Source organism: Anabrus simplex, chromosome 2, assembly GCF_040414725.1.
Source record: "Anabrus simplex isolate iqAnaSimp1 chromosome 2, ASM4041472v1, whole genome shotgun sequence".
Taxonomy (NCBI): Eukaryota; Metazoa; Arthropoda; class Insecta; order Orthoptera; family Tettigoniidae; genus Anabrus; species Anabrus simplex.
The window spans coordinates 480,179,762-480,195,355 of record NC_090266.1 but is presented as its reverse complement, the minus strand read 5'-3'; the positions used below and the strand labels follow the sequence as shown (position 1 = coordinate 480,195,355).

The 15,594-nt window shown below is 40.7% G+C and overlaps 1 protein-coding gene across 3 annotated transcripts in view; it reads left to right on the top strand.

Moving 5' to 3' along the window:
• Positions 1–15,594, top strand: part of LOC136864190 (protein SET) — a 267,970-nt gene that overhangs the window by 170,275 nt on the left and 82,101 nt on the right. For all 3 annotated transcript variants that reach the window (XM_067140857.2, XM_067140858.2, XM_067140859.2), the window contains exon 5: positions 12,696–12,790. In XM_067140857.2, the coding sequence (XP_066996958.1) occupies positions 12,696–12,790 (95 nt within the window). The remainder of the gene's footprint in view (positions 1–12,695; positions 12,791–15,594) is intronic.

The window sequence follows — 15,594 nt, the reverse complement described above, 5'->3', positions numbered from 1 at the left end:
CGTTTAGTCAGCCTTAATTTTAACGTGTTAACAACTGTTATTGGACACGTTACTAACGCATTTATTACGAAAATGTGTTCTCTTTCATTTCCAATTTTCTTTACGGGAACAACTGTCGACAGATATTACTAATCGACTCCAACATCGCCTTCGAATGTCGACGAGAGAAATCGCTAGTGCACATAGCGAGGAAACGATGCCGAAGGTAATCGATCGCATGCAATATCATCGCTGGGGTGCATAAATATCTGTAACGGAAAAGTCGTGCTCGCTTAATCGCTCTTAATAACGGATGCGCCAGTTATAGGGTTCTCGCTGTAACCGAAGGACGATACACAGTTTAATATAGGAATTTTGAAGGGACAGAAAAATATCGTCGCTATAACGGAGTTCTCGTTATATGCCGTACTCGCTATAGAGGACTTCTACTGTATCTAAAATATAACTTTTGTCAAGCACATGTTTGCCGCGAGAAGCCTTGTCTTAGAGCTCACTGAGTGACAACATCTACTGATGAATGTTGATCAAAAACATCATAAATTCCCTGATTTAGATATATAATACTGCCATCTGCTTAAATACTCTCGTAACTAATACCTGAAGAGACACGATGTAACCACAAGAATGTGTGCATAGCTCGTTTTCGATTTTTGTGAATTGTCAAACCTTACTACGTGCTATGCCCGCAGCGCGGTCTGAGTGTAATTTTGACCGCTGCGAGCTATGCTCGTAGTTAGACCAGAAAGAGTTAAAAACAATTGCCCAGAGTTTTGTTTATTTTGCAGGTAATTTATGCAATAGCGAGACGTGTGTCTGCGGTCATTTTCTTGTTGAGGACAAACCCACGTTGCTGTCCAGGCGGTAAAGTGTAACAAGATAGGATGGAATGGTAGCAGTTTTTGTCCAGTGTTCCTTGAATTTGGTGCAGTCTGCCAACTCCAATGAATGTGAAACAGCCCCAAAACCATCACAGAGCCCCCTCCATGTTTCACTGTAGATGTTGTACAGTAGGATGGGTCTTTTTTCCGATGCTGAAAATCGAACATAATCTCTTCGCCATTGCCTGAAAACCTTCAAAACTTGGTTACAGTAATATATTCTGTCATTAAACAATCTGTAAACATATTCGTGCGGGTACATGTTTTGGCCGGCAGTGTATTTCAGCTGAAACAACCAATACCTTGTACATTAGAACTACATATGCCCTTATTTCATCAGCGTTAGTATCTTGCCGGGTAGTATTAACAGTGCGAGTTTTTCTTTGTAAATATTCGGCATGAATATTTATCTGCTCTGCTACTAGCTCATTGAATTGCAGTCTCACAAATCATTTTTAAAAAAAATCCTTTTCTGAACTGGAAGTTAAATCGTGATTTGGGCCGGCATTGTTTTCCCATATTTTCTGTTCATCAAAACGAATATTGTGACTCAGATATCACTAGCAACATTTCTTTGTAGCCCTGTCCCTCGATTTTTACACAATATTTGTTCACGCTCATGATTCTTGGAATCATCACTACTACATTCATCAGAATACAATTCTAAACCACAACTCGAAAGCTCACCATCTCCAGTAACTTCTAACATATTTTCAATTTCTCATTCTTTCATACCTTTCGGCACAACTCTGCGATTAACGATATGGTGTGAACTTGAACAGGAATAATCTCTAACTGAAAAAAGATGTTTATAAAGTATGTCTGCTTGGGAAATACGCACAGGAAATGCTGTCAACAAGGTCCTGACAGCTTGCTGAATCAAGGGAATACAGCGTGGATTCACAAGAAACTTCAATATTTTTCTCAACACACTTCTAAGGAACATGAGCGTGACGTGTGCTCTGGAGCGTTAGGGATGGCAGAGAATTAAACCCCTAGCAAAAAGGAAGATGGAGTAGGAGGCATTTTGGAAGAAGTATGGCGTCAAGTTGGATCATAGGGATGTAGCTACCAGGCATTAGTATAAAACCCTCTCTACCTTACAGAATGTTTCAGAGACTGGACGAGAAAATGGTCGACAACAACATCGGGGAAAAGTATGGATCATGTGTGGGGTTAATTTGTAAGCACTTACATTGATGGCAAGACTACTTTTGGGGGCTGTACTTTTATGATAATAACGAGGCCATCAAAGAACCACAGTATTTTGATTTCGAGGGTGTCCATTTGACTATTAACCAACTGTCAACGACTGCAGAACATATTGGCCAATATTGTAGAGAAGTAGGAATTTGAACATGTAAGGGTTATTTACATCTTTCAGGCATTGTACATTGATCCAGCTTGTAGGTTGATAATACAAAACAATATGTAAGAAAATTTATTTAATCGGTCAGGAGTGTGAGAGGGTGATGTCATTTTCAACATAATTGGTTCTGACATGAGGTAAGTTTTTTTAATAGTGTGCTGGATTGATGGCTCAAAGACTGGGGATGGCACAGCAGCAGGGATCAACGGGGGGAGACCTGAGAGATCAGTCCAGACGAGCCTGGGCGAACACACTACAGTCTTTCAAGCGGAAGTGATAGCTATCACAACATACCTTGAAAAAATCTGAAAATGAACTATAGGAATAAGAACAGTTTCATTTTTACGGACAGCCAAGCGGCCATTCAAGCACTAGAAGCAGTCCGGATAATGTCCAGAATTGTCTGGTTTTGCCATTCATTTCTCCTGAAGCTCTCAAAGTACAACATTGTCAAAATAATATGAGTACCAGGGCATGCAGGTATAGAAGGAAATTAAAAGGCAGATAAACTGGCCAGGAAAGGGGCAGAAACACATTTTGTAGGCCCAGTACCTGTATGCAGGATTTCCTATGGACAAGCCCAACACTACATAGGAAAATGGGTACAAAAGAAACAAATGGAGAACTGGAGAAATACTCCAGGATGCAGGCTTGCAAAGGAACTGATAGAAGGACCAAACAAGAAAAGAACCGTTGAAACTTAGCAGCGAAAATATAAGATGGGTAGTAGGACTGTTGACAGGACACTGCCATCTGAAAAAACACCTACAAAGAATTGGAGTAATAAGAGACAATGTATGTTGGAAATGCAATAAAGCAGAGGAATCAGCTGAACACATACTTTTTGAATTTGAGGCGCTTGGTAGAGTCAGACTCTCCACTCTAGGACTACCAGGTGGAGAGAGAGAGAGAGAGAAAATCCAAGAAGACCCAAGAAGAAAAACCTGCAACTTTGTGGAGGGAACGGGTATATCTATGTAGGAATGAAGGAAAAACATGGTAGCAAAAAATCTTAGAGGTCAATGCTAATTAGGAACTAGTATTTAGAGGCCCCATGAAAAAAGGAAGAGGCGAGTTTTTAGTGGTAGACAAGGAGTTTAGTACTAGAACTGTTTCTTTTGGACCACCCTTATGTTTGCTAATGACAGTGGTATCTTTTCTGATATCGATACCAAAACTTAATTCATACTTCACTGTGTAGCTAACATCACCTCGTCATATGGCCTGACGATAAATGCAGACAAGACAGGAACCCTGAGGGTTGATGGAACATAGTCGTAAGTTCCCCTCGGTGGTGTGCCAATTGAACAAGTCCAACAGTTCAAATTCAGTAGAACCTCGATGCATCGTTCAATTTATTTAGTCCCGAAACTGTTCCATGTAACTAATGTTAAATTTCCCCGCATCTATCGTTCCTCGAACTTCCTTTTTTTCACATTGATTGTCAAAAAATTATTAGTCCTCGGCCACAACTTTCCCGCATTTATCATTTATGAGAAAAATATCTGCAAATGTTCATTTTAATTTAAAGCGGCATAGAACAGCAGCAATCCGTTGCATGAGAATGTACACGCTACAAGCGATTAGAAGTTTCTAGGATGGCGCAAGCTTCATGTAGGCTTGACTGAAGTGCGCAGATTATTTACACGCAACCACACTATGTAGGCCTAACAACGCCTACGAGCCTCCTGACACCAATGTTTCTGCTCAAAGTGCCAAGCCGTCATTGTGCTGTTTCGTTTAATTCTGAGTGGACCTTTGTTGTGTGCGACGATTACAATTTTATCTGTCATTCGTAATTACTTTGTTTTTCTCATTTTAGTTCCAGTGTATTGTTATTCATGACATCATGTCCTGTGAAAAAAAGTAAGGACTCTGGAGGAATGGCTGAAAATTACAGAAGTTGAATCGAATCTCGGATAGATATAGTTACAGTGTGATAACAATCAAATGAAAGGTTTGTATAAAAAATGTTCCTTTGCCTTTCCAATCTTCGTTTTGGCAGCTGTCACGCCGCAGCACGACTTTAATGTAAGCAGGCAAGGCATAAGCGTGGCAAGTGCATAAGTGTTCCATGGGTTCTGTATCTCTCTCCCTCTCTTTGCTCAGTAGTCTTCCAGACAGCGATCACACTATAAAGGTGGTTCCTGACCTTGGTCCTTTATATCCTAGCCTTTCTGGCTGACGTAAGAAAGCCCCTGGCTCTCTCGTGAAAATTCTGGAAGGTACGTGTCACAGCCAGGTAGTGGGGCTTGCCTGCGCTGTTATGTAATTGTAGGTTCGTACTGCGTGTTAATGTTGCGGTCTGTATGTCTTAAAATATGAATGATAGGCATCCAAGAATTACTGATTTTATATCCTTCTACTAAATTCACATTGTTCGGATGTTTCTTGATTTCGATAGCCTCACGGAATTTCCTTTCTAGATTCCAAGGCATAGCTGCTAGGATCTCGGTCTTGTCAAATGATATTCCATGTTTTGTTTTGTAGGAATGCTTATCGTATTTGTCCAGTATCTTGCTGTTCCTGTCTAGTGTTTTTAATGTATGGCAGTATTGCTGTTTTGGGGGGGGGGGGCTGTCAGTTCTTCTTTCCCGTTGTTTTCTCTTACCGCGGCCTTTTCTTTGTTTTCTTCTGATTTTCTAAAGACTCGTCGGATGTTATCGAGCGAGTAGCCATTTCTCCTGACGGTTCTCATGAGGTGTTCTTTTTCTTCTTCGAGGTGTTCTGCGTCTGATATTGCTATGGCCCTGTTAACCAGTAGCTCCTAATAGGATACCGTTAGAAGAAATAATAAGCAAAGTTGAAACTGCGATCCGACACCTCCCTACCGAATCTGCAGAAGAGATCGGACAGGATATATCATGTCTACTGAGAACCGCAAAGCCGCCGCCATCCAATTTGACCAGAGAAGAAATTCATGCCCTCAAAACACTACATCAAGACACGGAAACAATAATCCTACCCGCAGATAAAGGCAACGATACGGTGATAATGATACACACCGACTACACACGGAAAATAGAACAATTACTCACCGATTCTACATACAGGAAGATAAGAAACCCGACCAACCGCATTAAGAACAAACTCCCCATACTAGTAAAAAATTTCAGTATCCCAGCCAATATACAGAAGAAGCTGTTATCCTTGGACCTGATACCTCCTAAATTGTATGGCCTCCCTGAAATCCATAAAGAAGCCATACCTCTGTAACCTATCGTGCGCGCTATAGGATCTCCGGCGCACGATATTTCCCATCACCTAGCCGGACTACTTCAGCCACATACAGGACACACTGAAACCTACGTGAAGGACTCCCGACATTTCATCCAGCTCCTTACGGACCAATCAATTGATCGTGCGGACTTATTAAGTTTTGATGTCGCCTCACTTTTCACCAAGGTAGAACAGAAACTTCCAGAAGACCTGTCAACACTGGCTAGGGAATGCCTAAAAGCCACTTATCTCTACTTCAACGCGGAGTTCTACGAACAGACAGAAGGGGCCGCGATGGAGTCGCCGCTCTCTCCAATAATAGAAAACATGTATATGGAACACTTTGAACTCATATTTTCTTCGTTTTGTGGATGACGCTTTCGTAATCTGGCCTCACGGGAGCAATAACCTGCAGCTATTTCTCGACCATCTCAACTCTGTTCACGTAAATATTCAGTTTACCATGGAAATCAAAGTAAACTGAAAACTACTGTTCCTGGAAGTCCTAGTAAAACGCAACATCAATGGGACTCTGAGCCATGCAGTGTACATGAAACCCACACACACACAGGTACCTGCACGCCTCTCATCACCAGCCATCACAAAAGCAGGCTGTTCTAACATCACTGGTTAACAGGGCCATAGGGATGTCAGATGCGGAACACCTTGAAGAAGAGAAAGAAAACCTTACGAGAACCGTCAGGGGAAATGGCTACTCGCTCAATAACACCCGATGAGTCTTTAGAAAATCAGAAGAGAACAAAGAAAAGGCCGCTGTGGGAGAAAACAATAGGATAGGAGAACTGACCCGCCCAAAAACAGCGATACTGCCCTACATTAAAAACACTACAGACAGGATCAGCAGGATACTGGACAAATACGACATAAAAACCAGGTATAAACCACACTGGAAGCTAGCCCGTTATCTACCACCAGTATAAGGCACAATAGAAGTACAGCCTCCCGGAGTATACCACATTGAATGTAGCTGCAGAGTGTGTTATGTTGGTGAAACAAAACGTCTGACCTCCACCTGCCTAAAAGAATATATCCGCCACACCAAGAACCAATACACAGATATCTCAGCGGTAGCCAAGCATTCCTACAAAGCAAGACATGGAATATCATTTGACAAGACCGAGATCCTAGCAGCTATCCATTGGAATCTGGAAAGGAAAATCCGCGAGGCTATCGATATCAAGAAACATCCAGACCATATGAATTTAGGGGGAAGATACAAAATCAGTGATTCTTGGATGCCTATCATTCATAGTTTAAGACTTACAGACCACAACATTAACACATAGTCCGAACCTCCAATTACATAACTGCGTGGGCAAGCCCCACTACCTGGCTGTGATACGTACCTTCCAGAATTCTCACTAGACAGCCAGGGGGCTTATGTCAGCCAGAAAGGCTAGGATATAAAAGACCAAGGTCAGGAACCACCCTTATAGTGTGATAGCTGCCTGGGAGACTATCTCGGATCGAGTAGGGGTATTTCAGTCGCCTTGAAAAAGAATACTGCAATGTATTTGAAACGTCGGCAAACTGTACGTAATGTATAGATAACAACAACATGGTTTAACCCGGAAAATAAACTAAATAATTCTACACACCTTGGAAACTTCACCTATAATAACAAATAATTTTTAATCATTATTTGTTTTAAATTCTAGTCATTGGATACATTCTAAATTTTAATTATCGTGGCATTTTGTTTCACCTCGCACCATTAGGCGCCGATGACGTAGATGTTAGGCCCCTTTAAACAACAAGCATCAACATAAGTTTTCTCCCTAGGACCTGTATAATTGTTGTACCGCACTGCTCTTTTCGCAGACCGCATAGCTAACATAACCTACGTAGGTGGTTTGAAAAGTTCTCGGAATGTACTAGAATTAAGTATCTTATCTCGGTGGAACTGCTTTTATTTTTCAACATAGTCTCCCTGTGGACTAATGCATTTGGTCCAGCGATGTTCCAATGCCTTCATCCCATCTCAAAAATGAGATTCCTCCAGGCCTGCAAAATACCCCTCCAATTCGGCTGTCAGTTCTTCCCTTGTAGAAAATCCCCGTCCACCGAGGAAAATTTTCAGCTTGGGGAATAGATGAATGTCTGATGGTGCCAAATCAGGTGAATAATGTGGATGTGGCAACAATTCGTACCCCAGTTCATGAAGTTTTGCCATGGCAATAACACTTGTGTGCGGCAGAGCGTTGTCCTGATGAAAGATGACCTTTTTTCTTGCCAAACCAGGCCTTGTTTCGCGTATCTTTTCTTGTAGTTGGTCTAGGAGGTTTGCATAGTATTGCCCCGTAATTGTTTGGCCAGTAGGAAGATAATCTATCAGCAGAATGCCTTTTGCATCCCAGAAAACTGAGGCCATGACCTTTCCGGCCGAACGCACTGCCTTTGCTTTCTTTGGTGGTGGTGAATCAGCATGTTTTCACTGCTTTGACTGTTGTTTTGTCTCTGGGGTATAGTAGTGGACCCAAGTTTCATCTGTAGTCACAAACCGGCGTAAAAAATCTTTTGGTTGCACTGAAAACGGACCAGACTTTGTTCGGACATTTCCAATCTGGTGCGTTTATTGTCCAGTGTCAAGAGCCGCGGCACCCATCTTGCGGATAATTTTTTCATACCCAATTCTTCGGTTAAAATATAATATACCCGTTCAGAAGACATCCCTACAGCTTCAGCAATCTCCCGCACTTTCAGTCGACGATCCTCCATGACCATTTTATGCACTTTTGCGATAAATTCTGGGGTCGGAACACTTTTTGGCCGTCCAGTATGCGGATCATCATCCAAGCTCTCCCGACCAAATTTAAACTCGCTAGTCCACTTGGCAACAGTTGAAAATGAAGGAGCAGAGTCTCCCAGTGCGTTCTGAAAGTCGGTATGAATTTCCTTTACTTTCATACCTTTCTTTACAAAGTATTTAACACTGTTCGAATCTCAGTTTTTTCCATTGTCACAAATCACTACGCGGGAACAACAACAAAGAGTCGTCACTACCACACTCCTGCAGCTAGAGCACTGACGGCCACGTGTTCACTCACAAAGGATGTGTGATTATTGCGCGGGAACCTCGTTCCTCTAGCACTGACATCTAGCGGAGATTCCGAGAACTTTTCAAACCGTCCTCGTTGACATATGCTAGTTACATATTATTACATATTTGAGTCATTGGGTGTTCCAAATTAAAATGTAAATTGGTATTCTAAAACTGTTTATTTAAATGATAAATTTTATTTTCAGCATAATTGCATCACTTACATCTGAGCTTAATTGTTTAGCTTGGCTATCACATAGTGTCAAACACGAGTGGTGTCTGAATTAATGTGAAATCCCCTGCGAGCCCTCTATTCCAGATGACTTCAAGAAAAACCCTAATGGCATTTCACAGCAATAGTTGTGCCCCCACGAACCTATTACGCTGGCGCAGCAGGGGGAGAGGTGATAACTCCCACATGGCGCGTCCTATGTGGCGGATAGGGGCGTCCTATCCGGCCTGCCGGCAGACTTGAGCGAACTAAAATAGCTCTCGCGGACCAAACACACAACCCTCTGTGGGTGGGACACAGGTGAAGAATAAACCCGCGGTATCCCCTGCATGTCGTGCGGGCGACCGAGGGATGATATTAAAACCATTAAACTACTTGTGCTTGGTACCATTGCGTGAGGAAACACCCTGGGTCGACGTTAGGTGCAGTTAGTACCACCATGTGAGGAACACCACAATTCTGTGGTTAGTAGTGTCTACGATCGTGTGTATTCCACCAAAGTGGGGGAGCGAGCATTCGGCTGCATGAACTAATGTCCATGTGCCGTAACACTGTGGCGGAATGTGGCGGTTCCCCCAGGTTCCGAATTGAGTAGTACCACTTTACGAGGAACACCATGGGTGAACGTTGCCTGTGATTAATACCACTATGTGAGAAAAACCCTAGGTTTGGCTGACGTCCGTGGTAAGTACCACCATGTGTGGAATACCTATGGGTTTGCATTGCATGTGAGTAGTGCACTTATGTCATAAGTTCTGATTTTCATTTTCGTGTTGACGTGTAACCTATATAATGGGATTTAATTGAGGGACTTCCACCATTCAACACAATGTATAAAACATTACATTTATTGAGTGAAAACCAGTTTCGATTCCCTTGGAATTGTCATCAGTTCGCCATAAATAAATAAGAAATCAAAGGATTCTAATAACAATCAACATGAAAACTGCCTTAAATACATTTAGAATGGTTGATATAAAATACATGTGACCATAAAACATATTACTACTTACAGAAAGTTTTTGGAGCAGGTCACAGATAACTGCAGACACATACGACAAAAAAACACATTTAATATTTACGTCACAGATAATTAGAGTGTGTTTGTACACAGCTTAAACAGAGTTTTAGGAAAATGTGTAAAAACTTGAAGTTGCACAATACTGTGCGGTTCTTATTTATTACAGTGGGTATAAAAGACATATGTTAAAATGTTAAGATATTGTTAGTTAAAACATAGGTGGGTGGTAAAAAACATGTATTAAATATGATGGTCTTGTGAAGTGCCGATGCTTCCAGTTAAAACTATTACTATTACATGAGGGGTTGGGGGAACATCCTTCGTTGTTATATAACATATGTTTTGTTGTTGAAACTGTTGGTTGGTTGTTGTTGTTGTTGTTGGTGGTGGTGTTGTTGTTGTTGTTGTTGTTGTTGGAGTTGGAGTTGGAGTAAAGGTTGAATGATGGTATGGCCTAGGTTGTATGGCATAGTATCTTAAAAGGTGGAAGTCTGAGGAAAAAGAAAATGAAATGAGAACTAATATGTGTGTTCAGATATAATTATTGGAAAGTGGTTTGATAGTACTTACTTGTCCCTAGCTCTTGTTAAACTACCACTAGAAGAGTAGGAGGCGCAGTGCTTGTCTGTGTCTGCGTGGAGCTTATTGCAGGCTTTGAGAGGGGGAATCCTACAAGTTGAGCCTCAGTGGAATAACCATTCCTAAACCTGAACTGCCTTCTACCAAACCAGTTATTAATTTTGCAGACATGTCTAATATGATCAGAAAGAATGCTTTCCCAAAGCTTGTATGGAATGCATGTCAAACTGACCGACCTGTAATTTTCACCTATTTGTCCATCACCCTTTTTCTTTATACAGAGGGACTACTATAGCAACTCTCCATTCATTTGGTATAGCTCCTTCATGCAAATAATAATCAAGGAAGTACTTCAGATACGGTACTATATCCTAACGCATTGTCTTTAGTATATCCCCCTCAATCTTACCAATTGCAGCTGCTTTTTTTAGTTTTCAACTTTTGTATCCTATTGTAAATGTTGTCGTTATCATAGGTAAATTTGAATACATCTTTAGTATTAGTCACCTCCCCTATCTGGACATTATCCTTGTAACCAACAATCTTTACATACTGTTGACTGAATACTTCTGCCTTCCGAAGATCCTCGCATACACACTCCCCTTTTTTTTGTCAGTGATTCGTAGAATATCCTTCTGTTTCTACCTTAAAGTACGTATATATACCCTTCCTTTTTTCACTAAAATTTGACTCATAATTATGCTTGCCCTCATGTTATCCTTACCTGACTTCTTTGCTACATTCAGTTTTCTTGTAAGTTCCTTCAATTTCTCCTTATTGCCACAGCCATCCCTAAATCTATTTCTTTCCAACCTGCACCTCTTTCTTGTCTCTTTACTTCTCTGTTATATTATTGTGGAATTTTACCATTTGTTACCAGCTTGAGAGGTACAAACCTGTTTTCACATTCCTCAACAATTGCTTTAAACCCATCCCGGAGTCTGTTTACATTTTTAATTACTGTTTTCCACAAATTGCAGTTAATTTTTAAAATCTTCCACATGCCTGTTTTATCAGCCATATGGTACTGCCTAATAGTCCTTCCGTTCTATAACATTTATTTTTAACTACGACGAAAACAGCTTCGTGATCACTAATACCATCTATTACTTCGGTTTCTCTATGGTGATCATCTGGTTTTACCGGCACCGCGTCCAGTATATTCTTCCCTCTAGTAGGTTCAGTCACTTTATGAATCACTTGTCCTGCCCATATTAACTTATTTGCCATTTGTTGGTCATGCTTCCTCTCGTTTATATTACCTTCTCAATTGACATTTGGTAAACTGACATCACCCGCTACAATCACATTCCTTTCCATATCCATATAGGTGATTATCTTATCAAATAATGCTGTATCAGTGTCAGTGCTACCCGTTCTCACTCTGTACGCTCCAAAGACATAAAGTTGCGTAATGTCTTCAGAGAGGAGCCTTATACCTAGCATTTCATGTTTGTCATCTTTTAACTTTTTTTGTAGCTTACAAATTCTTTTATCACCAGAATGAATACTCTCCCTCCTAGTATTCCTATGCCATCTCTACTTTACACACTCCAGTTTCTAGAGAAAATTACTGCATCTATTATATCATTTCTCAACCATGACACAACTCCTATTACAATATCTGGTAAGTGTGTATCTGTTAGGTAGTATATCCCTCCCATTCATCATTAGTTGTGCAGAAATTTGGCAACAGCAGATCAGGATGAAAAGGGCATATGATAGTTTAATTGATGTTATAGTGTATGTGCAATTATCCAGAGAGCATAAAAAAAAAAAAACTCCCCATTGTCTTTATACCCTAAAAGATGCTGGCTTTCAGAGGGCATACTATAGTTATTTCTTGGAGTGCATTATTTGTTGAATTTATAGTAGTGATACGCATACTAACGTAAGAGTAATTTGGAATACTTTTCATTATGAAAGAGGATACTTTTTCCATTAATGATCTTGAAAGCTGCTCTAATTTTAAATCCCTTCTTGACTTTATCCTTAATTAACTAAAATGTGGCAGATGGTGCTTAATCACCTCTGCCACTGAGCCCTCTATTTAATGTACAGCCCCAGCATTTGCCTGGTGTGAAAATGGGAACAAAAAAAAAAACCTTTTCAGGGCTGCCTGCAGTGGGGTTTGAACTTGCTATAGACTGGATACTGGCCGCACTTATATGATTGTAGCTATTGAGCTCGGTTACAAAATTCTGAGATTTAGTTTTAGTAAGACGTCCTGTTGAGACAAAGTGGCTTTTGCCCAATTTGGTTCTCATAAGCGGCTTAGACTGTGTTTTGTTTTACATTTAAGCCTACATAACTTTGGTTTTTTTTGTGAATTACAGGTAATAAAAGATGATATGTGGCCAAATCCCTTGCAATACTACTTGGTTCCTGATATTGAAGTTGAAAATGGCGTTGAAGGGGAAGAAGAAGCAAGGTGAGCGAGTTGTGTAGAAATGGTAATGCATCATAAATGAACTTCTGTTCACCTCATGGAGGTGATAAACTTGGAAATTCTTTGGGTAATACCGTATTTCTTTAATGAACTTATGAATGTATTTGATTTATACTGGCAATTTTTGTTGGAAGGCAGTATTTCTAAATGTAAAATGATAATAAATGGTGAACGCGACATTTAGGCCGACATAAAAAGAAAATATAGTCGGTTTTAGTTGCTCGTATCACGTCATTGGTTTCATCTCATTAATTCCTCTGATGAGGTTGACGTCAGGAAGGGCGTACTGCCATAAAAACTTGCTACGAAGAATCATTTTACTTCATACTCAACCCCTTAGAGAAAAGGTAAGGGTATCGTATAATCATATTATGAATATTGAGACAAAATAACTTAATGGTCAGTCATTTGTCTGTCAGTTGAGCAGTAGGCCTACAACCTACTAAACCCGATCACGGCTTTCATTTGAATTATCATCTTGCGCCGCCAACTTCCCTGCTACCGGCGTATCATCAATCCGAGCGATGTAATTTTCTTTGCCATCTCGTCAGCCATGCACTGCAATCGAGAGCATTCGAGGTCCCGTCTTTTTGAACCTTTAAAAAATAGTTTCTATCCCATCTATCGAGTCCAAACAGTGTTAATCTATTCCCAAATGGTTTCTGGAGAAGGTCTCTGATATTGTCTGTTGGTGTATGTGTAGTGGGAGACCAATTCTCAGAATAAAGCTGTGTTATAGGAAGGGTGCCAAACCACCAGCTGATAACTAGCATATGTTACAAGTTGTACTTCCGAATGTAATATGTAGTGACTGGAAGCATTCTTTTGATAACTGATAACTGCAGCTGTGGAAGGTGGTACTCGGCACATTCATGTTTGTGGATGTAGCAAAATTGATTAGTCTAATGGCATTATCATTGCTTTTGTCTTGCAGACTTTCCCTTTCTATTGTTGGCACAAAAATTTCTTCCTTTCCAATTTTTGCATTGAAATCACCCAAAATCATTTTGACATGTTTGGGTAATTTATTCCACAGTTCTAACAAATCCTCATAAAAGGAGGCTTTAACGTGATAATCCTTGTCATTTATGGGGGCACAGCAATTCACCAGTGGCGTTAAACCATTTAGAATGTACCCTCAAATAGCATAGTCTTTCATTCCAAATTTCAAAGGACAGCACTGGCGATACTGGTGAATTTTGGACACAAAATGCTGTACCAAATTTGTGGGGTCCAGTTTCTTTACCACTCTTAAAAAGTGTATACTTCTCCATGTCCTGTGTACCATTACCTAATAGTCTAGTGTCTTGAATTGCAGCACTTCCCACTCTATACTTCTCCAACTGTTGACTGAGGATTATGAAGGGTCCAGGTTTATACAGGGTTCTTACATTCCAAGTTCCTATTTGTAAAGCCGATTTCCATTGCAGGGTTGTCATATTTTGATATCCATTCTTATTCATTCAAGGCAAATATGAGATATTTGTAACAACCTTTTTTTTTTTAACGCAATAGAGCCATTAACCCTATGTGCAACCCCGAACCTGGAGGGGCTGAAACTCTTCTGCCAGAGTTGCCATACCTTAGCCGTGTAGTCCCAGTTTTAAGGCTTCAGGTACTCGCCCTCACCCCTTCTACTACAATAGAATTTGCTGGTTATAATGTACAGTATAGCAGCCAAATATTTCTTGAGTTTTAGCAGGTACACTTACTCGACATGGGTGCATCTCCCAAGATTCTCAACCAGCCAATGCTTGGTATACCTATTCAGGTCTTTAATGGAGTGGTTTCCCAATCCCTTCCCCATCCGATGCCGTTGGCCATCTTGTGGCTCTTCAGTCTTTAGGAGCAGTTTCTCACTCCAAGGGCAAAAGAGTGCCCTTCCTTCTACCCTCTCATCCACCCTCCTAGGAGGCCGTTGGCATTTGGTAGAAGGTGGTCTCTTTATACCGGGAGATAATCGGTCCCTGCGATCGTTATCCGTCTCTCTCTCTCTCTCTCTTTCTCTCTCTCTCTCTCTCTCTCTCTCTCTCTCTCTCTCTCTCTCTCTCAGCAGGTGTATCAGAAATGAATCCTAACAAGGACCGATGCAGACAGGGTAATGTACATAGATGAAAGAGACAGAGCAAAACAAATAATTCTTGAATCAAGGATGAAGTCATGGGAGGATTTTGGTATTAACCTGGAAAGGCCTAAGCAACAGGGGAAACCTTTCTGGACAGTAATAAAGAATCTTTTAAGGGTGGGGGGGAAAATGAGATGACTAGAGTGTTGGGCATATCAGGTGAACTCATAACAGATCCTGGGGAATCAATGGACAGCTGGAAGAAATATTTTGATTATGTTCTCAGTGTAAAAGGAAATCTCCCTGGTGACGTGAAGAACCGAGATCATGGGGAGGAGGTCAGTGATGATGGTGAAATTTCCAATTTCTTCGTAATCATTTAAGAAAAGGATATGAAAACAACAGATAGGGAATCTGCTACCTGGGCGACTGCCTTAAATGCAGATCGGTACTGATTGATTGAGAAATTACACTTGAAGTGGAAAGGCTGGTAAATGAATTCCATTGTCATAAAGCAGCAGAAATTAATGAAATTATACCTCAAATGGTGAAAAAAAAAGTGGGAAGGCAGGAGTGAAATGGCTTCATAGAGGAATGAGATTAGCATCGAATATTAGTAAGGTGCCGTTTGATTGGACGAAAGCTGTAATTGCGTCTATCTATAAGCAATGGAAGAGGATTGAGTGCAACAACTATTGGTATTTCATTGATCAGTATACCA